At 38.8% G+C, this 26809-nt stretch overlaps 1 protein-coding gene across 8 annotated transcripts in view; it reads right to left on the reverse strand.

Moving 5' to 3' along the window:
• Positions 1 to 26809, reverse strand: part of CHM (CHM Rab escort protein) — a 166312-nt gene that overhangs the window by 51937 nt on the left and 87566 nt on the right. For all 8 annotated transcript variants that reach the window (XR_004960572.1, XM_036270815.1, XM_036270813.1 and 5 more), the window contains exon 9: positions 5715 to 5792. Coding sequence is in view for 7 of the 8 variants with exons in the window: in XM_036270815.1 (XP_036126708.1) it covers positions 5715 to 5792 (78 nt within the window). In the remaining variant the exon portion in view is untranslated. The remainder of the gene's footprint in view (positions 1 to 5714; positions 5793 to 26809) is intronic.

The raw sequence follows: 26809 nt of genomic DNA on the forward strand, positions 1-26809 counted from the left end.
TTTTTTTTTTTTACCAGTTTATCTAGTGATCCTTAAGCATATTAAAATTTGAAAAAGACCCAACTTTGGTCCTTAGACCCTTTGCTGTCATCTATCAGTTGCAACTGAAATCTGTAGCAGATCATAAAGAAGAGTCCCAATGTTCACAGTTTGTAAAAACGAAGTCAAATTTAAGGTAAATGTAGCCTTTGTTCAACAAATGCCATTACTGTACTAACATATCCATTTTTTTTTTAGACAAACAAGAGCCATGCAAATTCGTGTCACTAAAAGTAACATGTGGGACTGGAATGGGGCCCAAAAAAGGTACAAGGATCTAAGTAAATAAACACCAAACAAGCAATTCATTATCTGGCTTTCCGTCATGGGAACATGCTCATGCTTCAAAATGAAAACATAAGGAAAAAACTTTAAAAGCGATAAAGACAACTATTCCTTCATGAATCTCCACAGAGCTCTTCGGGAGCCAATATATGAATATTCTGGGCCTTCGGGGACATATTTTTCATGTTCCATTGATGCAGTACCTTTCGGTAAAAGTATTCTAAGTAGTTTAAAAGCCTTTAGACCATGTGTCTATTTTATGTTACACTGGAGAATTATTTTTCTAAAGCAAATTCACTGTATAAATATTACATGTTCTAGAGTTGACTTTTTTCCTCCACTGCATTTTAAAATACTAGTCATTGCACTATAACTAGTCTATATGAAGATAACAAACATTTTATGCCACTTAAACTATAGACTATTATTGTAACATGAAAGAAACAGCTTAAAACTTACATGTTTAAACTTCCAGTTCAAGATATTAAGGTATTTTCTCGCCCTGGCCGGTTTGGCTCAGCGGTTAGAGCATCGGCCTGTGGTCCGGAGAGACCCGGGTTCGGTTCCCGCTAAGGGCACGTGCTTCGGTTGCAGTTTGTCCCCGGCCTTGGTTGGTCGTGCGGGTGGCAGCCACTCGATGTGTCCCTTCATGTCGATGTTTCTCTCTCTCTCTCTCTCTCTCTCCCTCCCGCTCTATCTGAACAAAAAATGGAAAAATGTCCTCGGGTGAGGATTAAAAAAAAAAAAAAAAAGATATTAAGGTATTTTCTCAATGAACAATTCCTATTTTTTCTTCCTTTTCATAAAATGTATTGGGGTGACATTGGTTAATAAGATCATATAAGTTTTAATTGTACATATCTATGATATATGATCTTCATTTTGCATTGTGTGCCCACTACACAAAGTCAAATCATCTTCCCTCACCATATATTTGGCTCCATTTCCCCTTTATTACCTCCCTGACCCCCTTCCCTCTGGTAACCACCACACTGTTGTCTGTCTTGATGAGTTTTCTGTGTGTTGTGGAGATTAAACAAAATGCTACTAAAAAATGACTGGGTCAAAATAGAAATAAAAGGTGAGCTCAAAAGACATACAGAGACCAATGAGAATGACAACATGATGTATCAAAACTTTTGGGATGCAGTAAAAGCAGTAATAAGAGGGAAGTCTATATTATTACAGTCCCATCTCCAGAAAGCAGAGGGTGCCATAGGTAAACCTGGAACTCTTCTCTTCCCACAACCTCATCAAAATCACAACTAACCTACAAAACAACCATCATTCAGAACCACCTGAAATCTGGCTGAATGGAGGTCCTACATCTAGGGAGTTAAGGAAGAAGCCACATCAAGACTGGTAAGAGGGGCAGAGATGGGTAACAGGCTGGTCCCACAACCCATCTGTGGCAGATAAAAATCAGGATAGCTATCTGGGCTGCAGAGGCTCCCCCTGAAGAGGAGGGGTCATAGCCACACACAAGTACCCTCACCCCAGCCCAGGGTTCCAGTACCAGGAAGAGAAGTCCTCATAACTTCTGGCTGCAAAAACCAGCAGAATTAAGGCTGAGTGAGATGGAGGCTTCTATAGTCCCAGGCAGTTTATCTTAAGTGACCTGCACAAACCTTACTCTGGACTCACTCCCTTTGAGTTCCAGTGATAGGACAGCAACTTGAAAGGCACCAGGGACATACAGGGAACAACTGAATTGCCTGGCATCAGGACGGTGCTTGAGGGGGGCGGCTTTCTCCCAAACAGAAGTGCTGGAAGAGGCCACTGTTCCTTTGATGAGCTCTCCCCAACAGAGCCCTCAGATGGGAGCCATATCTAAGAGTCCATCCACCTGACTAACACTGTTTGCCCTGCTCTGGTAATCCCCCGAGGCCCTGCCCCATCCAACTTTCAGGCCCACCTAAGCTGTTTCTGGTGGCTTTTCCATAAGAATGAACTGTCTTGGCTCATGTTTCCGATTATCCTGAAATCTCCCAAACAAGCAGCATCTGGCCTCAGTGATCCCTTTAACTCATAACTCACTAAATGGCCCCGGCCCTGGCAGTAGCAGCAGCCACCCTTGGTTGACAGCTTGGCCTCTCCTGGGTACCTCCAAGCCCAGAACAAGTATCAGCCACCTACAGATCACTTTGTAGCTCATGCTGGGTGGCCCCAGGCAGAACACAGGAAGCAGCTGACCTTGGCCTGCACCTCCTGGGAGGCCCCAGAGCTGGCGCACCCAGTAGACAGCTCTAGACCATGACAAAGCACCACCCAACCACCTCCACAAGTGACACACTGAAGGGGTAGACTCAGCGGGCACCAGAGCCCTGCTAAAGCAAGTCGTGCTCTGTGGGATGGGCCCCTGCACAGCTAATCCTCCACAGTGGCAGGTGGTTGGTGGCTGGTGGTTGCAGCCAGTCCTTGCAGCTGATCAGGTGGGGAGTAAATAAATACCACCTACTGATGTGCCAACAGCAATCAACGTTCAACTATAAGAGGAGAGTGTACACAGCCCACACAGGCAGTGCATATCGAGTGCCCAGCTTGGGTGGTAAGGGAGGCTGTGCCACTGTACCCTACAGAACACCTACTACATTAGACCACTCAATGAAGAGACAAAGAAACCTGTCCCAAATGAAAGAACAGAACTCCAGAAAAAGCACTAAACAAAATGGAGACAAGCAATCTACTAAATACAGAGTTCAAAACACTGGTTATAAGGATTCTCATGGAATTTAGTGAGAACCTCAACGGCATTATAAAAGGACTAGTCAGAAATGAAGAATACACTAACTAAAATGAAGAATAATTTACAGGGAATCAACACTAGAGTAGATAAAGCTGAGAATCAAATCAGTGATTTGAAATATAAGGAAGCAAATAACACCCAATTAGAACAGCAAAAAAGAAAAAAAGAATGAAGATAGTATAAGGAGCCTCTGGGACAACTTCAAGAGTACCAACATTAGAATCATGGTGATGCCAGAGAAGAGAGAAAGCAAGAAATTGAAAACTTATTTGAAAATATGACAGAAAAACTTCTCTAACCTGGTGAAGGAAAAAGACAGAGTGCAGAAAAGTGTAAAGTCCCAAACAAGGTAAACCCAAAGAGGCTCACACAAAGGCACATCATAATTAGAATGCAAAAGGTTAAAGAGAAAGAAAGAATCTTAAAAGCAGAAAGAGAAAAGCAGTCAGTTACCTACAAGGGACTTCCCATAAGACTGTCAGCTGATTTCTCAAAAGAAACTTTGCAGGCCAGAAGGGAGTGGCAAGAAATACTCAAAGTGATGAAAAGCAAATACCTAAAACCAAGATTACTCTGCCTACCAAGGCTATCATTTAGTAAAGGACAGATAAAGAGCTTCCCTGACAAGAAAGATCTAAAGGAGTTTATCACCACCAAACCAATATTATATGAAATATTAAAGGGTCTTCTTTAAGGAAAAAAAAAAAAGATAAAAAGTATAAACAATATAACAGCAATAAATACATATCTATCAACAATTAAATCTAAAAAAAACAAAAACAAAATAAACAAACAAGCAGAAAATAAATAGACTCATAGATACAGAGAACATTTGATGGTTGCCAGACTGGGGTGGGGGGGTGGGGGGAATGAAGGCTGTTACAGAAGAGTCATGGAGATGTAAAGTATAGCATAGGGAATATAGTCGATAATATTCTAATAACTATTATGGCATCAGAGGGTTACTAGATTTATCAGGTTAATCACTTAATAAGTTAGGTAATATTTAATCATTGGGTGTACACCTGAAAATAATAATATAATAATAATGTACGTCAACTGTAATTGAAATATTTTTAAATAATTTGAAAAAAATATATAAAAAATTTGATGATGAAAAAAGACCCGCAAAACTTATTCTCCAAGGCATTTGAGATACTGCTCCCTGGCACACATCCTCAGTTTGGCTCAATTAAACTCTTACAAAAAATTTTAAAATACAAATAAAACAAGTAAAATCTCAAGTAAACAACCTAACTTTACATCTTAGAAAAAGAAGAACAAAAGCAGCTCAAGTTGGTTGACAAACCCCTGTCTATCCTCCTAAGGAAAAATGAGAAGAGACATATATAAACAAAACCAGAAATTAAAGGGGAGAAGTTACTGCAGACACCACAGAAATACAAAGGATCATACGAGAATACTATGAAGGACTATAGGCAGCCAAATCAGTAACCTAGAAGAAATGGGTAAGTTCCTAAAAATACATAACCTTCCTAGGCTGAATCACAAAGAACTTTAAAATCTAAATAGACCGATTAACAGTGAGGAAATTGAAACAATCATCAAAAGCCACCCAACAAGTGAAAGTCCAAGACCAGATGGCTTCACTAGTGAATTCTACCAAACGTTCAAGGAAGATTTGATACCTATCCTTCTCAAACTCTTGCAAAAAAACTGAAGAGGCAATACTTCCTAATACATTTTATGACACCAATATAATCCTGATACTAAAACCTAGATAACACACAAAGAAGAAAACTACAGACCAATATCTCTGATGAATATATATGCAAAAATCCTAAACAAAATACTAGAAAATCAAATCCATTTTCAAATGTATTGAAAACAATACATTTTCAAAAAATAATACAACACAATCAATTGGGGTTCATTCAGGGGCATAAGGGGCACAATTTTGATCCAATTGACCCATTTAAGTTTTAAGGCAAAACATAGAAATAGAAGACTATTTACTGAGTGTAATTCAGATAAGAGCATAACTTAGTAACTAAACATTAAATCCCAGAAAAAATATTATTTAAATATAAAAATGCACAGATACACAGATGATGCTCAGCTTTATAAAAATGCAGGTACAGTCTTATTTTAATCCTAAACCAGCCTGCAGGCCTGATGTGGCTGTAAAAGAATTTATTCTCAGATAACAGGGCAGCACAGTTTATGACAACAATCTACCTAAAAACTCATTCAAGTTTTTTCTCTTGGAGTGACATGCATTATCAGCAGAGATTAATCTGATGAGTCTTTAGGTGAGCTCCATTTTTAAAAATGCAATAACAGAGGGCTTTGTTGTCATCTGATGAAAACCAATTAGAGGAGGTAAGGCCACAAGGAAAACTAAAATCACTCATCACCCGCCCCCGGCAGCTGAAATGATTTGTCTTCCAAGCTTGGATGATCAGGAGCTATAGTCATATTGCAGGGAAATTAATTTAGTTTCTATATTCTGAACTCACTTTCTTGTTCTCGAGGATCTAAACACAAATTACTTTTAATCAAGGTTGATATGTTATTAACACCAAGGAGGATCTTTGAAGAACCATTTTTTTTTAAATCGACTTTAGCATTTTTCACCTGTGTTTGGGTGTAAATATAGGAAGGTAACTTATAGCACCCTTACTTTCCGGATTCTTTGTCCACAACAAGGCACTGGACTGAATGGCGAAGACAATAGATTCCACCAAATACAGCACACATCCTAGGAAGAGAATAGGAAAATGAGAATTAGAATTCTTGAGTTGAAAAATAAGGTCACATTATTTTCTTTTAAATATCTCATATTTAATCATTGATCTTACAGGAAAAATGACTTTGCTCATTTATTATTTTCGCTATCATGGTATTAAGAATATTTTAGAGGTAAGATTAGTAATATGTTGACCCAACCTAAGTCCTATTGCTAATAATACAACGTGGAAGCCTAGATGTGTAACCAAACCAAAAGCATCCCTAAGCAAAGCTCAGCAGAAAGGTACCAAAGAAAGGCAGCAGGAGGCTCAAAGTCAGAGAAGACCTGAAGATGGAAGATTCTAGTGCTACCATTCCTGGAGGCGGGGAACAAGCCAAGGAATGCAGGGAGCCTTTAGAAGCTGGTAAAGCAAGAACCAGATTCTTCCCTAGAGCCTGAAGAAGGAATACAGCCCTGCTAGATTTTAGATTTAGATACAGCCATTTTAGATTTCTGACCTCTAGGACTGGAACAAATTTGTTTTGTTTTAAGGTAACTCTGTGGTAATTTGTTATGGCAGCAATAGCAAACTAATACAAAGACTCATAAGTATCCAGAGACATGATCATGACAGCGGTGGCATTACAGACTTGTGGGGAGAGAATGAACCACTGGAAAAAAATGGTTTTGAGATGATATAGAGAAAATAATTATATGCTTGCTTTACACTGTATTCAGAATCAATTCTAGGCAGATGAAAAGCATAAATATAAAAGGCAAAACTTCCAGATGAAAATATAGGAAGATATATTTGGGGCCTCGAGGGAAAGAAATATTTCTTAAATAAGATGCAAAAGGCAAACTCATTAAAAAAAACTGAGAAAATGGAGTAATTTAAGGTATAAACATCTGGACAACAAAAATGAAAAGCCACAGGCTAGGAAAGATATGTGCAAATCTCTTTAAACTAGTTTAAAAATATCAGTTTGGATAATAATTTGGCAGAATCAAGCAAAGTTGAAGATGTACACATCTACAGTACAGCAACTTTATCAGGGATGAATCTTACAAAACTTATTATACATATATACAAGAAGATGGTATAGAAATATATGTTGCTGCATTGCTTTTAGACAGCATGGCACAGTGGTTTATGTGCAAGATTCTGACTGCCCGGTTCATGTCCGAGCTATTCCGTCTACAGGCTGTGTGACTTTTGACAAGATATTTAACTTCTCTGTAGCCTATTTTCTCATCTGTAAGATGAGAATAACAGCATTTATTTCACAGAGGATTCTTCTGGGGATTAAATGAGTTAATATTTATAAAGAAGCTAAACAGTACTTGGCACACAATAAGAATTACATAAGCGTTTGTTAAATAAAATAGATAGTATTTTACATACATCACATGTGACCCAAATATCCATCAAGAAGAAAAGAGACAAAATAAAATGTGCTATATTTCTGTGTACTAAAGAATTTAACCTGGCCTACAAAGAGGTCTGGCCTTCGTCCTCGGCTTCGGGGAGGTGATCTCTAAGTCCATGAAATGCCAAGCCTGAAATGAAGAGTGCCGTGGGTCACCACCAGACGGTCTAACGAGATAACTACACACCAGATAGTCTTAGGCCAGGGACCGGCCCTGCCAGAAAAACGAACAGTGTGATTTAGGTTGGAGGCCTTGGGTCATGTGGTACCAGTCAACTTCCAGTGAAGCTGGAGACTGAGATCAGCCTCCAATAAACACCCTGAACACTGAAGCTCCGCTGAACCTCCCAGGCTGGCTGTGCTCTGTGCATGCTGTCACACATCAGTGTCGGACGGTAACACTGTCCTGACTCCGTGGGGAGAGAACAACTGAAAGCTGCACTTCCGGAACCCCGTTCTACTCCAGCTAATGCACTTCTTCCCCTGACTGATTTCAGTCAATACCCGATCCCTGTGATAAAGCAATAACTGTTAAGTGTAACAGCTTTTAGTGAGTCCTGGGAGTTCTTCTAATGAACTATCAAACCCGAGAGTGTTTGGGGGAATCCCCCAAACTTGCAGCGGGTGTTAGAATTGTGGGTGGTTTTTTGGTGACTGCACCCCCTAACAGTACAGTTGATTTAATCTCTCACATTGAAAAATGGAAGACTGTAAGCAATTTAAATGAATGAATTACAGTCCCATCTAGCAACATAGATAAATGGCAAAATCAGAAAAATTGAATGCTAATAACAAGTTGGGGGAGGATATGTCCAGAGCAGTGATTTTCGATCTTTTTCATTTCATGGCACACATAAACTAATTACTAAAATTCAGCAGCACACTAAAAAATATATGTTTTGCAAATCTGACCAAAAAAAATCTTATGTTATTTTTATTCATTCACACCAGATGGCTATTGTTGCACTGGCTGTTGTCATTTTTTGATTTGACAATCCAAGGGAAAAGAGGTCAGTACTTCTGACTAAATAGTGAGGTACTGCACATTTTAAAAATTCTTGCCAGCTGAAAATTACTGGTCCGGAGTAATATGATTTATAAAAAGTTTCAAAACTTTATATGCAAAATACTATATATCATTTATGTAAACATATATATGCAGTCAAAGTGCACAAACATCGAGGGAAATTATAAGCACTAAATTCAGGATAGTAGTTATCTCTGGGAAGGGAGAGAGTGAAAGTCACATGGAAGGTTTTAACTGGTGTTTCTTTTAAAAATATATTGAGAGCAAATATGGCAAAACGCTAAGATCTGACAAAACTGTGAATGGCTACATGGTAGTCTTTATGTTACTTTCTGAAACATCCTTAAAATATTGCATAATCAGGCTATAATAAAAATATACATTTATAGTAGCAAAAATGGACATTCTCTAAGTATGGCATAATATACCTACTGTCTTTCTAAATTCAACCATTTTACGGAACATGACTAAGTTAGGATGGATATGATTAGGTAATAATTCCTTCTAGTATAGAACAACAATGACATTAAGGGTTTTTTTCCATTTAGAAATTTATAGTAATGGCACATTAGAGCATGCAAGTAAAATTTCATGTGCATGAAAACTGCAAATTTTACCCTGGACACCAGCTACAAGATAACCTACCTTTCTGCTAATCTTGTTCATTAGTCACATATCAAAATATGGAACAATATGTATTAACTATGCTGGTACACCTGGTATTATCTGAGACACTGCACTCGACAGATTCTAAAGAGAGTTAGAAGAAGTCATCTTTCTGTTGGACTGTTCAGCTACATTGTCCAAGTTGTATTCTGTCTATTAGTGGTAGGGGAATACTGATAATCAGCCCAACCTTCACCATCAATTTCCTGTTGATATTGAAAGAGACAATATGCACTTGAAATATTACTGAACCACTAAAAATAAATAGGCTGAATAAGGTTAAGGCCCCGAAACAGACAAGCAATTTAAAAATGTGTACACAGCCCGGTCATTATGGCTCAGTGGACTGAGCATCATCCCATGCACCAAGAGGGTGCTCGTTTGATTCCTGGTCAGGGCACATGCCTAGGTTGCAGGCTCGATTCCCAGCAGGGGGTGTGCAGGAGGCAGCTGACTGATGTTTCTCTCTGCCCAAAAATCCTAAAAACATATTTTAAAAAACATGTACAAAATAAGCAATTTCACTTGCCTAGGAATATCTTTTCATCATGTGAGTAGCTGCATTAGTGTTTACAACTTCCTCATAAGCAGCTACAGATAAACTGTTACCAACTGACCTGTCCATATTTACACACACACACACACTCACTGGGGAAATAATTTTTAAATATCTTCCCAGATTCCAAGAAAAGCAAGGGAATAAAATTCACAATCAGTTATAAGTTGTATAAGGTTAAAAAAAATCAGAAAAAGCTATGTCACAGACAATTATACGGTATTATCAAAAGCATGAGAAATCCACTTAGCTAAAATTAAATATAATTTTCTACAAAGACATTCTTTCATTAAATATTACTGTTTATAAAACACACTGCTACTTTATCAAGTATCCTTTTGGTTATAATGATTTTTCTATGAAGTGTTTGGGGTAAATAAAACATCTACAAAATACATTTAAATATAAAATGCAATAGAGACATCTATAACTTATTTTAGTAAGCCATCAAAAATTACCTGTTTTTCAACATGTTTTATTCATTTTTTAATGTATTTTTTTGTTTTTGTTTTTGTTTTTTGTTTTTTTTTAGAGAGAGAGAGAGAGGAAGGGAGAGAAAGAAATATTGATGTGAGAGAAAAACATCGATTGGCTGCCTCCTGCACGCCCCCTATTGGGGATTGAGCCTGCAACCTGGGCATGCGCCCTGACCAGGAATCAAACCGGGACCTCTCAGTCCATGGGATGACGCTCAATCCACTGAGCCACACGGCCAGGAAACATGATTAACAGTGGATGTGTACCAAATAGAAGAAACACATGAATGTAAAGAATGCTCAGAAAGGATTGGTGCACATGATGGTGATTATCATACAAGAAGTCCATAAGACACTGTCATGATAATCCAATAAATGTCATCTTTATTTTCAATGAGAACATAGGAAGTATTTTGTGATCTTGGAAAGATGTGTTGCTATCTACTATAAATTTCTGCAACTGCAAAAGCACACAGTTGCAGTGCACATATGTTTTTCATACTGCTTCTCACTGGCTTTTTCCCCATGTCAGTCTTGCCTATTAAGGAAGATGGTGTTCACAATGGTGGCATTTGTTCTCTCTCACCTTTGTATTTTCCTCAAGTACCTTAAGTCCAAGTGTCAAACACCAGTGGTTTGTAAAAAGAGCCAGGCAAAATGATGGAATAAAAACTTTTCTGTGTGCTATTCTTATCAGTCATTGTCAACCAGAGAGCCCTGAGTTCGGTTCCCACTAAGGCCACGTACCTCAGTTACAGTTTGTCCCCGGCACTGGTCGGGGTCATGTGGGTGGCAACCACTTGATCTGTCTCTCTCACATGGATGTTTCTCTCTCTCTCTCTCTTCCTCCCTCTCTCCCTCCTGCTCTATCTGAAGATAAATGCAAAAAAAATATGCCCTCCGGTGAGGATAAAAAAAAAAAACCCTCAAAGAGCAGTCATTTACATGAGAAATGGGGATTTACATAAGAAATGAGGAAATAACTGTTGGCTATGCACTTGGTCTTTGGGGCACACAGCCAATAGTAGCAGTACAAATAATCATCGAGGGAAGCACTGAGTGCTTGCTATATACCAACTACAACTCTAGGAGGCAGTTTTACAGACTTAGAAAATGAGGCCAAGAAAGGTCAAGTGACTTACCCAAGGTCATTTAGTAAGTTGTATTGCTGAATAAAAACTCAGGCAACCTGGTCCCAGTGTCTTCTCTGTTAACCATCATACAAACTGCCTCACTGGCAGTACTGTCCTTTTGAGCATTAAAAGCAACATGGAGCCCAGCCGGTGTGGCTCAGTGGTTGAGCGTCAACCCAGGCACCAAGAGATGACCGGTTCGATTCCCAGTCAGGGCACATGCCCAGGTTGTGGGTCTGATCCCCAGCGGCGGGGGGGGGGGGGGGGGGGGGCATGCAGGAGACAGCCAATCGATGTTCTCTCTCATAGGTATTTCTATCTCTCCCTCACTCTTCCTCTCTCTCTAAAACTCAATTTTAAAAAACCCTTAAAAATAAATACATAAAAGCAATATGGAGTCAGGTGGTCAAAGTTACTCTCAGAATTGATCTCATTCCTGAGACGTTGCAAGTATTATTACAAAGAATAAAATAATTCCTCAATTCTTACCCATTCTTGTCTCCCCCAAAACACGTTTATTCTCTCTCTTAACATGTTGCATGGATTATATATAACTCATTTTATATGGAACATAAACTCATGGTAAAAATAACCATGGAAATACTCATCTTCAGAGTACCTATCAAATTATAAACACTTTGCAGTCCACATTTTAAAAAGTGATTTGCAAAGTATATTGGTAAGCTAGAGATTTTTAAATAGAGAAAGTGTTGTTAGTAGAAAGTAAACAAACTCTTTACCATGAATTTTTGCAGGTAAATAAGGCTCCACAAGACACATGTTTTCTTCCAGTACATTAAATGTCAGCCTAGCAACCCAAAACATGCCTTTAATAATGGGCAACTGAACTACCAAAGACGGTGAATACCGCTGAGATGTCAGTGAGATCCCAGCTTTGGTGTATCTCAAATCAGCCATCCTGGAGCCTAAAATACCTAGCAAAGCGGCTCTGTCCACCTACCTTCTAGACAGTATTAGGGGACCTAGAGGCAAACAAGTATATATTTTATGGGACTTAACTAAAAAAATCTACAAATGCACTAAATATAGTAGGTTGTGCTACCAAAAAAAAAAGTCACTACAAAAACACATTTGAAACACTCTATCAATGCCACTAAAAACAGACCAAAGAACAGAGAGGTGTTACGAGAGAATTCCAAGTGACCACTGCTCATCATCACTTACTGATAAAGCAGACATTCCATTCAACAGTAACTGGGCACATCTAAGTTTCCCAAGAGACAGTAAAGCTGCATGATTACATCTCTCTACACAGAGCTCAACTGTGTTCCTTACTTGTTAACTACATTACGATATATACTTTTTCAGAGCACTGTATTTAGAACAACACATTGGGTTTTCTATTATGTTTACCCAGTGCCAAGTGATCTGAAAAAATGTGTGAGGGGAGGTATGTGTGTTTATTTTTCTAGTACTTAAATAAACATACACTCACGGGGGGAGGGTACCAAAATTCTTACTGCTAGTGATGCACATATACACATATATACACACACACATACCAGTTTTCATATACATTATACAACACATAGCATTTAATGGGTTACATCCTTACACTGTATACATCATGTTTACTGGCTACATACTTATATTGCTTAGTAGTGTTTACTTAGAATAACATCTTTTTTTCCTTTTCTTTGTTAGTATCTGGTATCTTTTTTCTAGCTGGAAGTAGGGAGAACAGGAGTGAATGAATGGTGGGTGTCAGAAGTGAACAGAGCATTGTTGCTGTAGTTGGCCTGTCTCCTGGGAATGCAAAATTGGGAAGTATGTAAGTCACAGCAACATCTCCACTCCCTCTCAAGCCCAGATCCCCTCTATGACTCAAACTACTGTCTTCCAACTCAGTATAGACTTCTTACTGCCCCAAACTAAATGCTTTCTTAAGAGCAAGATCTAACCTGGCCGGTTTGGCTCAGCGGTTAGAGCGTCGGCCTGCGGTCCGGAGAGACCCGGGTTCGGTTCCTGCTAAGGGCGCGTGCCTCGGTTGCAGTTTGTCCCCGGCCCTGGTCGGTCGTGCGGGTGGCAGCCACTCGATGTGTCCCTTTCACATTGATGTTTCTCTCTCTCTCTCTGTTCCTCTCTCTCCCTCCCACTCTACCTGAACAAAAAATGGAAAAATGTCCTTGGGTGAGGATAAAAAAAAAAAAAAAAAAGAGCAAGATCTAAACAATAGGAAATGACACCCACACCCCTAGGACACTGTTATATTCATAAACAATCCTAAGCCAGGACTTGCTATAAATTCTTGGGATTCATTCTTTTCCAAGTTTTAGATTAATCAGCAAGACCACCACCACCACCAAATTCCCTCAAATGAGTGCTCCATTACAGCATGGCATCACTGACTACGATCCAGTAGGGCCAAACTGGAAGCCCTCCCTGATACTGGTCATGGTGATAGAACCCAAGGGAAACTGTATGGCAAGCAGTGATCACTAAAACCGAATGGCCACTAAAAGTCAGATGAATAATGTCAGTCACGAAGTACTGAGTATCACATAGAGATCAGCTCTTGCAGGGGGTCGTGAAAGCCCAGTGGACAGTCTATTTCTAGTTTCAGAGACTGCGCAGGTGCCTGAGTGCCCTACTCCCCATCTATTGACTGTGCTGCTACTGTGAGAATCGACCTCGAGGTGTTCAAGGTCTAGTTTCTTCTAACATAATTGAATCAACTTGGGCACCTGCTCAGTTCAACCACCTTCCCTGAAGGGAACTGTGACAGTTCTATTAGAACTGTTGATAGTAATAAGGATGAGCACTGATGTTGACTTCTTCTTCCCAAATGCTTATGAAACTAGTCCTACTATGCACCAGATGTAGGTCTGAGCACCAGGGACACAGAAGTAAACAATACAAATGGTGTCCTTGCTGACGTGTAACTTGCCTAGTGCATGAGAGAGAAAATAAACAAGAAACAGAATAGTAGATAGTGATATGTGTTCTGAAACAAACAAAAACAAAAAAAAACAAAAAAACAGGTTAATGTGAGGGCGATACCGGGGTCTGTATGTTATACAGGGTAATCAGGGAGAGCCTCTTTGAGGAACTGACATTTGAGCTGAGACCTGAGTAACCAGAAGAAATCAACCATGTGAAGATCTGGAGAAAAAAAATATGATAAGCAGAAGGAAAAGCAAACTGAAAACCTAGATATGCAAACTAGCTCAATGCATTTGAGAAAGAGTGAGATAGCCAGTAGGGCTGGAACACAGTGAAGAGTTAGAAATAGAGTGGGAAATGGGATCACAGTGATAGGTGTCTGATCATGCAGGTCTTTCAAGGCCACACTGAGGACTGTAAATGTTATTCTAAGTACAATGAGAAGCCACCAGAAGGTTTGAAGCAGGACAGTGACATGATCAGATTTGTGTATTTTAAAAGATGACCCTGGCTGCTCTGTGCAGAATTGTCCAGGGGACAAGAATGGAAAAGAGACCTGTCATGTCTGCAGCAGACCAAGTAAGAGACGATGGTCACGTGAAGCAGGGTAGTAGCAATGGAGATGAAGCGGGATGATTGGGGACATATTTGAGACATAAAGCTGACAAGAAATGCTGCTGAACTAGATGTGGCAGGAAGATGTCCTCTTGAAGACAAGTTTAATGTCATTCACATATTCAAGATAGCAGTCTCCCCCTGAAATGCATAACAATCAAATGTTCTGCTAAAAAGCCTGACACAGTCTTCCTGTATGGAGAGCGCCTGGAAGAGATTCTGCAGAAACCTTCTTCCTCCACCTGGGGTGTAATAATTAGAGGCAGCTAACTGTTAACAACCCCAGCAACCACTATCTCCTGGCCATTCATCAAAATTACTACTGAAAACTCTGGGTCCCTAAGCTCTAGATAGAAGGGCATAAGGAACGGATTCATTTCTGTACCTCCAAGGAGTTGCCGCGGACCCAGAAGGACACAGCATTACTGATAATTCAAGAAATTAGATGGTACAAGCACGTGAGTTCAATTGGGCCTTTTGACGCAACGGCTCGCCCTTTAGGCACTGCTGTCACTCTTAGAAGGCATAATCATCACGCTTAACTTAGAAAAAAAGCTGTCAAAAAACAATCCATGGCCTTCAGAAAACTCTAAGAACTGCCTCTAATTTACAGATCTTAGCCATATAACTAGCTTCCTCTGTTCTTTGTGACATTCTGTAGATGATGTATTCATTTTTTTCAGGTTTTCCAGCTGTCCTTTAATTTAACCTTCTATAGGAAAAAAAAATCACAATAAAACTATGTATTGGATGACAGAAATAGATCTGTATTAATAACTGCACTAGGGCCCCCTAGAATAAATTAGCATAAATTACAGAACACAAGCCATCATTCAATCTTTAAAATAAAGCCTTCTAAAAATATTGGAAGCCGCCCAGCCAGTGTGGCTCACTGATTGAGCGTCGACCCATGCACCAAGAGGTTGCCGGTTCAATTCCCGGTCAGGGCACATGCCCAGGTTGTGGGCCTGATCCCCAGTGGGGGGCATGCAGGAGACGGCCAATCGATGTTCTCTCTCATCAATGTTTCTTTCTCCCTCTCCCTTCCTCTCCTTCTAAAATCAATAAAGAAAAAATATTAAAATAATAAAAATATTGGGGGCCAATTTATATGCTTCAGTTGCAACCTAGGTTCCGTGTCTACAGTTTATGTATACAATGGCTCCCTGATTTGTATAAGGGCCAAACCACCAGGCCAGCTCAATGATTCTTATATATAACCTATCAAAACGACATCAATAGAACCTGTTACGGGAAAGATTTGGTGTTTCCTGACTACTCTTTAAATATATTTAAAAAAATTTTCAGTTATAGCTGACATAAATTTCAGGTGCACAACATAGTGATTAGACATTTATTTAACTTATGAAGTGATCACCCGGAGAAGTCTAGTACCCATTTGACACCATAGTTCTTAGAATATTATTGACTATGTGCCCTACACTGTCCTGACTGTTTTCATAACTGACAATTTGTACATTCCTAAGTCCTTCCCTTCTTCACCCATCCCCACCCCTCTCTCATCTGGCAACCATCAAAATGTTCTCTGTATCTACGATAAAAACCGAGCTCTTAATAAAACTGAATTTTTCAGTTTGAACACTCCAGCTGACAGCCTCACGTTTCTTATCTGCCACATTATGTACTTAAGCACATACATTTAAAAACAGGTCTTTCCATTTCAACAGGAAGCCCTTGGTTCAAACTTTTGAGATGTAGCAAACAAGTCAACAGTAAACCAACTTAGGCTCTCCATGAGATTTCTTTTGAACAATCTCCCCCTCAGCTTCTTTCTCTGCTCTGATGTTCTCTACCTGACAGATTCACTTCTTACTTGAATAATCCTTACTGAACTCCTTGATCCATTCTGCTGCCTGGTCTTCAAAACTCAACCCATACCAATAACACAGAAAATAGGCATCAGTTTTGAAACAGGGCAGTAATAATCTCTTTTCCATTTCTAATGCCCTTCGTGACTGCCCAGTATTATGTGGGTCTTTCTGATTGCAGACACAATGCCCAAAGCTACTATCGTCAGAGATTCCCTACATAAAGACTCCTAGATCGCTTTCATGGGTTGAAACATCTGGGCAGAGTCATCATCCTAGATATAGTCACTCACGCCATTTTCCTGCCTTCTCGTGATGCCTTGTGAAACAGTCCTTCAGCTAACGATTTTACTCCCTACAAGATCTCAGTGTCAACCAAAAATTCGGAAGCAGCCGAGAGAGTTACTCTGCTGAATCTCCAATCATTTATAAAAATGTTAAAGAAACAAAAACACCAAACACTGATTCTTGGGAGAGTCTACTGTAAAAATCTCCCATGCAACTAAAGAGTTAATTTAAAACACCAGTTCCATTCCTTCCTTCCTGTGTTTAAACCAGATCTCTGTGCAGAACTAAACATTATCCCCAACCCCGTGGAGAGAGGACGTTTTTTAAAGCAGTCTTTGGTATAAGATCTTATCAAAGGCTTTTTGAAAATCTAAATGTTCACTGGCTCCCCCTTGTTCACACCTGATTTATCCTTCTCAAAGAACCCTGTTAGATGGCTGAGGTATAATTACCTCACAAAAATTATGTTCCTTCCTCCTGTGGATTATATGTTCAATAATTTCACCCTTCAGCTATTTATTACAAAATTGAGTGTCAGGTCAAATAGCCTTATTTTTGAGTGGTTCCTGGACCCCTTTAAACTATGCACCCTCTACACCTTCTCGATACCCCCAAAATCAACTGATTTCCTTTAATTGTTCCTCCCAAAGTACACCCCAACTCAAGATTGATGGTCCCATTTTAAACTGAGATGGTTCTCACACAAAAGTAACCCAGGCTTCTGAGATCCCAGATATTTTCACTTTTATTATTTTTTTTTTACCTTTGTTGGCACATGTCTATTCACATGGTGAAATAAAACAAAGGATAGTCATTTCTGTTAGGCAAATCCTAGCAAAGGGCTAGGAGCCCTCTCAGGTCAAAGGTTAATGGTACTAGCCTGGGACCAAAGTTAGGGGCTGTCAGAGGTGATTCATTTTGGTCTGTGAATAGGACTGAATTTGCCCAAAGCAACCAACTAGCTACTGCACTGCACTAGTTTCACAGTAGATACTAAATATAAGTCACAGAATTAGCCCTCTGTTAGGCACAGGAGAGGAATGACATTACTAAGTGTAACAACTATAGAAAAATTAAACACTGTATTACCTGGCAGAGACTAGAAGTATTATTGCAAGGGAGTTCAAAGAAGAGACAGGTTAACACGTGTTGGAGGAAAAGGAGTTGCAGAATGTCAGAACCGGAGGAAACCTTTAAAACAGCTATACCAGCCCGGTTTGTGTGGCTCAGTGGTTGAGCATCGACCCATGCACCAAGAGGTCGCCGGTTCGATTCCTGGTCAGGGCACATGCCCAGGTTGTAGGCCTGATTCCTGGTGGGGTGCGTGCAGGAGGAGCCAATCGATGTTCTCTCTCATTGATGTTTCTCTCTCTCTCCTTCTCCCTTCCTCTCTCTCTAAAATCAATAAAGAAAATTAAAAAAAAAATAAAAATAAAACAGCTAGATCAATTCCCTGTTACAGAAAATCAGAGGTTAAGCTACTTGACTAAAACCACACAGCTTCTAACAACCAGAAGTAGTGAAAGAAGATCTGATGGCTGGGCCTGAGTCAAACCTTGAAGAGGAACAGTTAGAACATTGGGGATGGAGGCAGATTCTAAAAGGCGGGAAAATGAAAGAAAATGCAGAAAGGTAAAACGTGCACAGCTACCTGAATGGATATTCAAATTGGAGGATAACAGGAAGGTATTGAAGGATGAAATGATTACGGAATCGGGTTAAAAGCACCTGGATCTGATGTGGCAGGCAACAGAACAGCAGTGGAAGCGACATGTCAGTTCAATGAAGAAGGTAGGTACCGGGTGCAGGACAGCTACGGACGGGGCTTACAGCAGGAATCCGGGAAGTGGCGAGTCCTGGACCACGGCAGAGGGGTGGAAACTGAAGAAAGCATAACTCCAACAAACTGAGAACAACACATTAATCAGGACAGAGCCAAAGGTTAATCCCAGAACTTCTAGGCTGTTGACTTGTGAGAAGAAAAATACCACTGGAATGCTTATGGTTTCCTGAAGGGGTGCTCAATGTATTCAATAACTCAAAATCCAATCTAGTCTTCTGAATTTATGCACGGCATAAATTCACCACCTACGACAATTACTAACTGTGAGTGTGATGCAATGAAGGAGCATTATGAAATGACTACAAAGTGTTTTTAAAAATCTCAGTTTGGTGAAAGATATCATCCTCTTAAATGTACAAATAAAAATTATACAAATGGACCTTTACCTATCACGTGGGGTTGCCAACTGGAAGTCCATGGGATAAAGCCACCAGTAGATAAGTTTTGTATGACCTCACAGTTAAGTAAGAAATGAAAGAAATAAAAGAAAAAAGAAAGAGAGAAAGAGGGGGGAGGGAGGGAGGGAGGGAGAGAGAGGGGGAGAGAGAGAGAGAGAGAGAGAGAGAGAGAGAGAGAAGAAAGAAAAGCTACTGTCGCTTTAACAATTTGGATTTCTGGCTTCGTAGAAAAAGAGAAAATCTGGCAACACTGAGCCAGCAAATTGAGACAACGGGTGTACAGCAGCTGCTCCCTTTGGATGCATCCTGTGCTCGCCAGTTCACCACGGTCTCCACCACTCCTGTTCTCTCCTTCCACTCGCTTCTCTTACTTTCTACGACCTCACTGGCCCCTGTAGACACTGGTCATTACAATCTCTACTCTCAATTGGTCACTAAGTTTTCTTTTGATGTTTTTATTTACCTTGTTATGTATGTTCTATGATAAATAACTATTAATCAGGATGTTGTGTGTTTAAATTTAAATATGAATCTTCTAGACGAAAAAGAAATCAGTCAAAGAGAGCAAACTACAAATGTTAATAGAATTGGTAGAATTCTGCATGTGCCCATTCATTTTGTCTGCTATAAAAAATATGGAAAAAGGAAAAAGTATTTGATGCTTTGAGGAGGACATAATTAAGTTTTCTGAAAACAAGTGGGATGCTTCCATTTCAAATGGACTGTAAAAAGTAAGAGTTATCTTGGGAAAGCCTGTGAATTTAGATTGATCTCAACTTCTGTATTATTATTTTTTTCTTTATTGATCTTTAGAGAGAGAGGAAGGGAGAGGGACAGAGATAGAAACATCGATGAGAGAGAAACATTGATCAGCTGCCTCCTGCAAGCCCCCCACTGGGGATCAGGCCCAAAACCCGGGCATGTGCCCATGACCGGGAATCAAACCGGGACCTCTCAGTCAGTCCATGGGACAACGCTCAACCCACTGAGCCACACTGGCCAGGTTCAACTTCTGTCTTTAGATTTTAAAAAAAAATCTATCTATGAGATGAGAGCCAGCCATAAATCAAAGTTTAAATCTTATTTTAAGTTCCTCTTACTAAATGATAACACATTTTATACCTCAGTTACATACCACTTAATACAAAGATATTCTTTATACCTTTCTTACATTTGACAGAACTAAAAAAAATAAAAGTGCAAACTTGAAAAATAAGCAATGATCATGTGAAAATAATACCTGGGTGTACCTAATGACAGAATAAAGACAATTTTCCTCACTTGTGAATATGTCTGTCAAAATTAGAGGAAAAAAGAAAATGTCACTTTCAAAGATACAAAATAAAATCATTATACTACAAATTAATTTAAAAAATGACAACTTGTTTTCTAACTGCAAAAAAGTTCCAGACTTTTTTCAAAAATAAATTCACTATAATTTAATAGGATCTGACAAAGTGTAATGCTGGACTGCACAAAGCTGTGCTTAGAGCTTGTTTTTAAGTATCAGCAACCATCCGATAAGAGTGCTGGAGATCCTGTCCACCAGTGTGGCTCAGTGGTTGAACGTCGACCCATCCACCAAGAGGTCGCCAGTTCAATTCCCGGTCAGGGCACATGCCCAGGTTGTGGGCCTGATCCCCAGTGGGGGGCATGCAGGAGGCGGTCAATCCATGTTCTCTCTCATGGATGTTTCTACCTCTCTCTCCCTCTCACTTCCTCTCTCTCTCAAAAAAATCAATAAAAGGAAAAAAAAAAATTTTTAAATAAAGAGTGGTGGAGATCCACCATTCCCATACATCCAAATATAAAAATCTCAAAGCTCAGCAGCAAGGACTTTCCTATTTGCCTCATTGCAACTAAAGTTAAAAGGAACATGGAAATCCATGTGAACAGTTCCTGAGAAATATAAAGACTGATCTAATGAGATACATTTTTTCTTGAAAGTTTCAAATATGAAACTGCCACTTCAATTACTTATTTATAAAAGCTCAAGTAAAATGCACAAAAGCAACATATTATCCATGTAATATATTATTCAGATAATTGTGTATATCTGGAGTATAACCAGACTCTTTGATGCCACGAATCCCAAACAGCAGACATTTAGACCAACAGAACTCTAATTGAGTATCGCTTCCAACAATGAGTCAGATTTTACTAAGAGGGCATACCAACACTGTACTCGATTTCAACTTTGCCCTGGTGACATCAAATTGTATTACAGATAAATTAACAGTCATGAACATTTTTGGCTAGTACCCCTATCCTATATAGCCTTTTAAAAAGCAATTTCAGTGCCTATCAAGGTAGAAATCAGCAGTTGTAATTTTTTTAATACAGCTGCAAAACAATAGGACCCATTAATAGCTGAACTTTTGACAGCACTATTCATGATGATTTATGAGTTTGTATATAATTTGATTATTCTATTAATTCTGCTGATTACTGCTTCAGCTAATAAACTGAAGGTCACTTCCAAAATAAATCTTCATTACATTTCACAGAAAGTAACTGCCTCCAACTAGCTGTTTTCTTTAATTAAAAACTAATGTAACAAGAAAGAAAATAAACTTTAGGGTTACTGAATCTGTTGTTACAAGAGAAATATACTGTGCGGATGTAATGTTCCCCAGAGAAATCCAACAAAACAGAAGTGTCTCTTCATATTTTCAAAATAAAAGAACTATTTGATACATATTCATTTGTACAGATTTGAAATTATAAGAATACAAATTCGACAGTATTAATGCTTTAGCACTTGAAAACATAAAGCATCTTTGAAAATCTTCCCCAAATCCATAAATGTAAAATGCAAGGCAATGTTTTCATTTCTAACATTATATATGTGGGATTCTGTATATGAAAAATGAACAGCATGTCACTGCCTTAAACCAGAGCTTTTCCTAAAGGTGGCAAGAGACCTTCTCTGCCTCTTAAGAAAAATACTGGGCACAAGGCCCTGACAGCTTTGGAGGGAGATCAGAGGAAAAATGGCAAGGGCTCATATTAATATATTATTCTCATTTAATCTATTTTTACACACAGAACATTCTGTGTCCTGGATTTAATGCTTCGTTTTATTATTTTTTTGAAGTTCTCTAGACCTTCAGCTGAGGTCCTATCATCAAAGCTGTTGAATCATACAACTACATCAAACCAATAAAGCAAATTAAACATGATGTATATTTTCCCACAGAAGTAAAGTAATCCTCAAACAGGAAATCGTATTTCAAAAGCTGGAAAGTTGGAATATAAGAAACAATTGGGGCACAGCAATGCTGCAAAGAAACAGGTAGCAATTATTTGTACGCTTACCAATGGCCTCAATTGTGGTACTTAACAAATCCCACTCCTGAGTAATTTGCTCATTGTGTCTCGGTCATAGTAACCTTTCTATCTCTCAAAAGACCCCACCTTAAACCTCGACACAGTTCTAGCGCTTAGAAAGTTCTTCCCTCAAGTCTCCAAAAGCGCATGCTTTACCATCTCATTTTGGTGCCACTACGCACAAATGCCAGCCTCCTTCCTGAGTGGCCTTCCCTGATCATCAGAGCCTCTGAGGGGGCACCTCCTTATCCATGGCAATAGTCACTTCCTGCCATATCACCCTATCTTTTCCTCATAGGACTTATCACTCTCTGAAATGACTTGTCCACTGTCTCTCTGTCCCACACTCTTCCACATCTCCTCCCAACCAGAGGTTTTCTGTTTTCAAAAATGTATAAGATAGTCTGGCCAGTGTGGCTCAGTGGTTGAGTGTCGACCCATGCACCAAGAGGTCGTCGGTTCGATTCCCGGTCAGGGCACATGCCCAGGTTGTGGGCCCGATCCCCAGTGGGGGGCACACAGGAGGCGGCCAAACGATGTTCTCTTTCACCGATGTTTCTATATCTCTCTCCCTCTCACTTCCTCTTCTCTCAAATCAATAAAAGGAAAAAATAAATAAAAATGTATAAGATACAAAGAAGTTAGTATAAAGCATTCTATATATTATTTGATTAATTCTGATTTTTATTCTCGGTTTACATATGATAAAATAGAAAGACCAAGTTTATAGTCAGTGCTCCCCTAACTTTTCACATAAAAAATATTCATTTTAGGTCTTTAGTAAAAAACTCAGTAACCGTTACCCATCTCTAACATGCCTTAAGTGGGTTAGTGAGTGTGTAGGTGTGTATTCAGATAAAATGCATATGACTAAAAAACTGTAAAAAGGTTGCAAATGTATTGGTGGTAACAAACAGCATGAAGACTCTTACTAGATTCCTCTATCAACACTACATATTTGCAAGACATATTTAAGGGTTTAATCTTCAGCAAGAAAGATATCCTTTTCAAAAGAGGTATATTCACAATGGATAGGAAATGTGAGATCAAAAACACTAAAAGGGGGGACAACATCTGTAATACTCTCAACAATAAAGATTTAAAAAAAACAGTATACATCTCGAAGGTCTCAGAAACTTTCCGTATTTTTATGGGTATATTTTTCAAAACTTCTAATGCAAATATATAATGAGAATAAAAAATGTAAACCACATATGTAAGGGAAGGAGGTCTGTGGGGTCAGTTGGGAATATTGATTCCTATAGTGGTGGGTGGGGTGCATGGAAAGAGAAGAGCAGAACTGCTCTGTTTAAAAAAAATGGTTTTTTTAGAAAGAGATAGAAACATCAATGAGAGAGAACATCAATCAGCCGCCTCCTGCACGCCCCCTACTGGGGATCGAGTCCACAACCTGGGAATCAAACGGGGACCTCTCAGTCATGGGATGACGCTCAACCCACTGGGCCACACCGGCTGGGCAAAACTGCTTTTTTTCATGGTAAAAATATAAAAAGAGCCTGGGAATGCATGGTTACTGTTCTTTGGTTTACTGTCTAAAATCAAATTGGGGGAGTCGAGTTTACTAGGATTAAAATATTTATGGCTGGACAATATAGATCAGTGAAGAAATCTCTAAAACCCAGGAATGCATGTTATGCTTCTACTACCAAACTATGACAGGCAATGCTTTGTTTTAAAAAAATCAATTCCTTCCTCTTAGTGAAACAGAGAGAGAAATAAATGAAATGCTTGGCTACAAGAAAACAAAAACCTATAATGTAGAAAACACTGACTTCAGTAAAACTGCAAGTTTCTTATTTAATAATCATAATAGTGTCCTTTACTCTTGTAAAGAGTAGTGTATACACATATAAACAATGAACTATTTTCTATACTATTCTGACATTCTGGGGGGGGGGGGATGCTTCAACTTTAATGGTTTGATCTCTAAGACAAGCTCTCTTCTTCCCAGTTCTCACTGGGACCTTGTGCTAACACCTTAAAAAGGTGTGTGTGTGTCTGTAATCCTTTCCCATAGATTGATCTCTCTACTATATGGACTCAAGTTTATTATCGCCTTATTTTTATTTGTATTTATTTTTTACTGAATGTATTGGGATGACAGTTCCACTCATGGGAAATTCAAATGTTTTACCAAGTTATCTGTAGGAGGACCTGTTTCGTCCTTTGTCAATAGACGATACAAATAATGAAAAAGGGAAAACATGCTTAGGACACTAGAAGCCATAGTAAGGGGGGGAAAGCTAGCATTTTTAAACTGACACGACAAAAATTTTGTTTACAAAATGATATCATACTGAGCAATATAGAGAAAAGTTTAAATTTTCAAACCTTAAAGTAGTTTTGATACAATGCATAAAATAAGGCTGGGATACTTAGTAAATAATAGGATGGTCAAAGCAAAGATGATGAACCTTATGAAAGCCACATTAAAACCTAACCAAAATGAATCAAAGTGATTCGGATAAAATTTTTACATTCTTCATACCTTTTGTATCATGTAAATTTCTTATCATAGGCATGAATTATTTTGATAAGCAGAAAAAGAAAACAAATATTTCCTTTCAAGAAAAAATAAAGGTCAACTTGTTGCAAGGTATAGCCAGATGTGTAGTGGCAACCCAGGAGAGAAAATAGCAAAAGAGTAAAGAGAATCCTGTGTTTTCTTAATATATGATAGCTGAAAATACAGCTTTTCAATCAACTTTATGAAACTGAAAACCTATAAAAATATAAAACCTAGAAAGCTGTAGTTCATATATCTTACTTATTTTCTTCTGAACAAGACATCCAAAATTACATTTTCCTTAAAACACAAGAAAACACACTTAGTGGATGTTAATAAGTCAACTTTCATTTAACAAAATCGATAAAAGCCATCACTCCTAGGTAAATTCCATCCCTAATATGAATTTCATGCTGAGTTTCCTAACACAGCGGTCCTCTCAGTGTTCTGCTAGACAATGTGCCTTAAATCTGTGGGAGAAAAAATACGGTGGTGGGTGCTGTAGTGGGGGCTATGCAAAACCGACAGCCTCTCTTATCTAGGCCAAGCCTCTATAAACTCGATATGTCCACGGGAATGGGTCAAACATGCAAATGTATCCATCATGTATGTTGACATAAAAAAAGGTTGAGAAGTACTGATTGTGTAAATATTCTATTTTTTTTTTCTTTATAGAGAAAGAAGGGAGAGGGAGAGAGAGAGAGAAACATCAATGAGAGAGAACATTGACCGGCCATCTCCTGCATGCCCCACACTGGGGACCAGGCCCACAATCTGCACATGTACCCTGACTGGGAATCGAACCAGCGACCTCTTGGTTGACGCTAAACCACTGAGCCACACAGGCTGGGCAAATTCCCTCTATTTTTAAATGCCCTTGAAGAATATGGACCTATGCATGTGGGGCCATGATTAAAGACTGCAGAATCGAGAGATTAGTATTTTCAAATTTTTTAAATTTATTTATTTTTGTTACAGATGTTTCTCCTTTTCCCCCCACTGATTCACTCCTCCCCCTCCCTCCCCACCCTGTCCCCACCTTTGTTGTCCATGTCCATTGTTCATGCATACATGCATATAAGTTCTGTGGTTTATCTCCCCCCACCCCCCCTTCAGGGGATTGTCAGTCTGTACCCCACTTCCACATCTCTGGGACTACCCTGTTCCTCAGACTGTTATGTTCATTATATTCCACAAATAAGTGAGATCATATGATATTTGTCTTTCTCTGCTTGGCTTGTTTCGCTTAGGATAATACTTTCCAGGTCCCTCCATGTCATCTCAAAGGATAAGAGATCTTTCTTTCTTACAGCTGCATAATACTCCATTGTGTATATGTACCACTGCTTTTTTATCCATTTGTCTACTGCTGGACATTTGGGCTGTTTCCAGATCTTAGTTATTGTAAATAGTGCTGCTACGAACATCGGGGTACATATATTCTTTCTGATTGATGTTTCAGGCTTCTTAGGGTATATTCCTAGAAGTGGGATCACTGGGTCGAATGGCAGTTCAATTTTTATTTATTTTTTAAAATTTTTATAGAGTCAAAAAAGATTTCCTTAAGAAAAATAGCCACACTGTGAGCTCCATTTCTCTTTTACAAATTCCAGATGGGAAAGCAAAAAATTTGAAAGGTACGGCTGTTTATAAATACATTTGTGTGAAATAATTTAATGTAGGGATATCAGTGTAAGTGTAAATTATCAATTACAGATGTATGACTTTCAAATGTAATGAATTAAATTCCATAATTAAACTCTAAATACTAGATCATATGTGTATAAACCGAATAGTCTCTAATATATAATGTTTCAGTAATTATAAAAACATTCATTCTAAATACCAAGACTGAAGTCATGCAGCTTGTATGGCATAATACTCTTACTTTGGTGCGCTGCACAAGTTTTAATGCACTTTCCCTAATATTATTACCTGAGTCTCATGGTAGCCAAGGTAAGGAGATAAGATTAGACTTAATTACTAGTCACCTTTCACTTTAATACAAGTTATTAAAATTATTTT

Source organism: Molossus molossus, unplaced genomic scaffold, assembly GCF_014108415.1.
Source record: "Molossus molossus isolate mMolMol1 unplaced genomic scaffold, mMolMol1.p scaffold_m16_p_2, whole genome shotgun sequence".
Taxonomy (NCBI): Eukaryota; Metazoa; Chordata; class Mammalia; order Chiroptera; family Molossidae; genus Molossus; species Molossus molossus.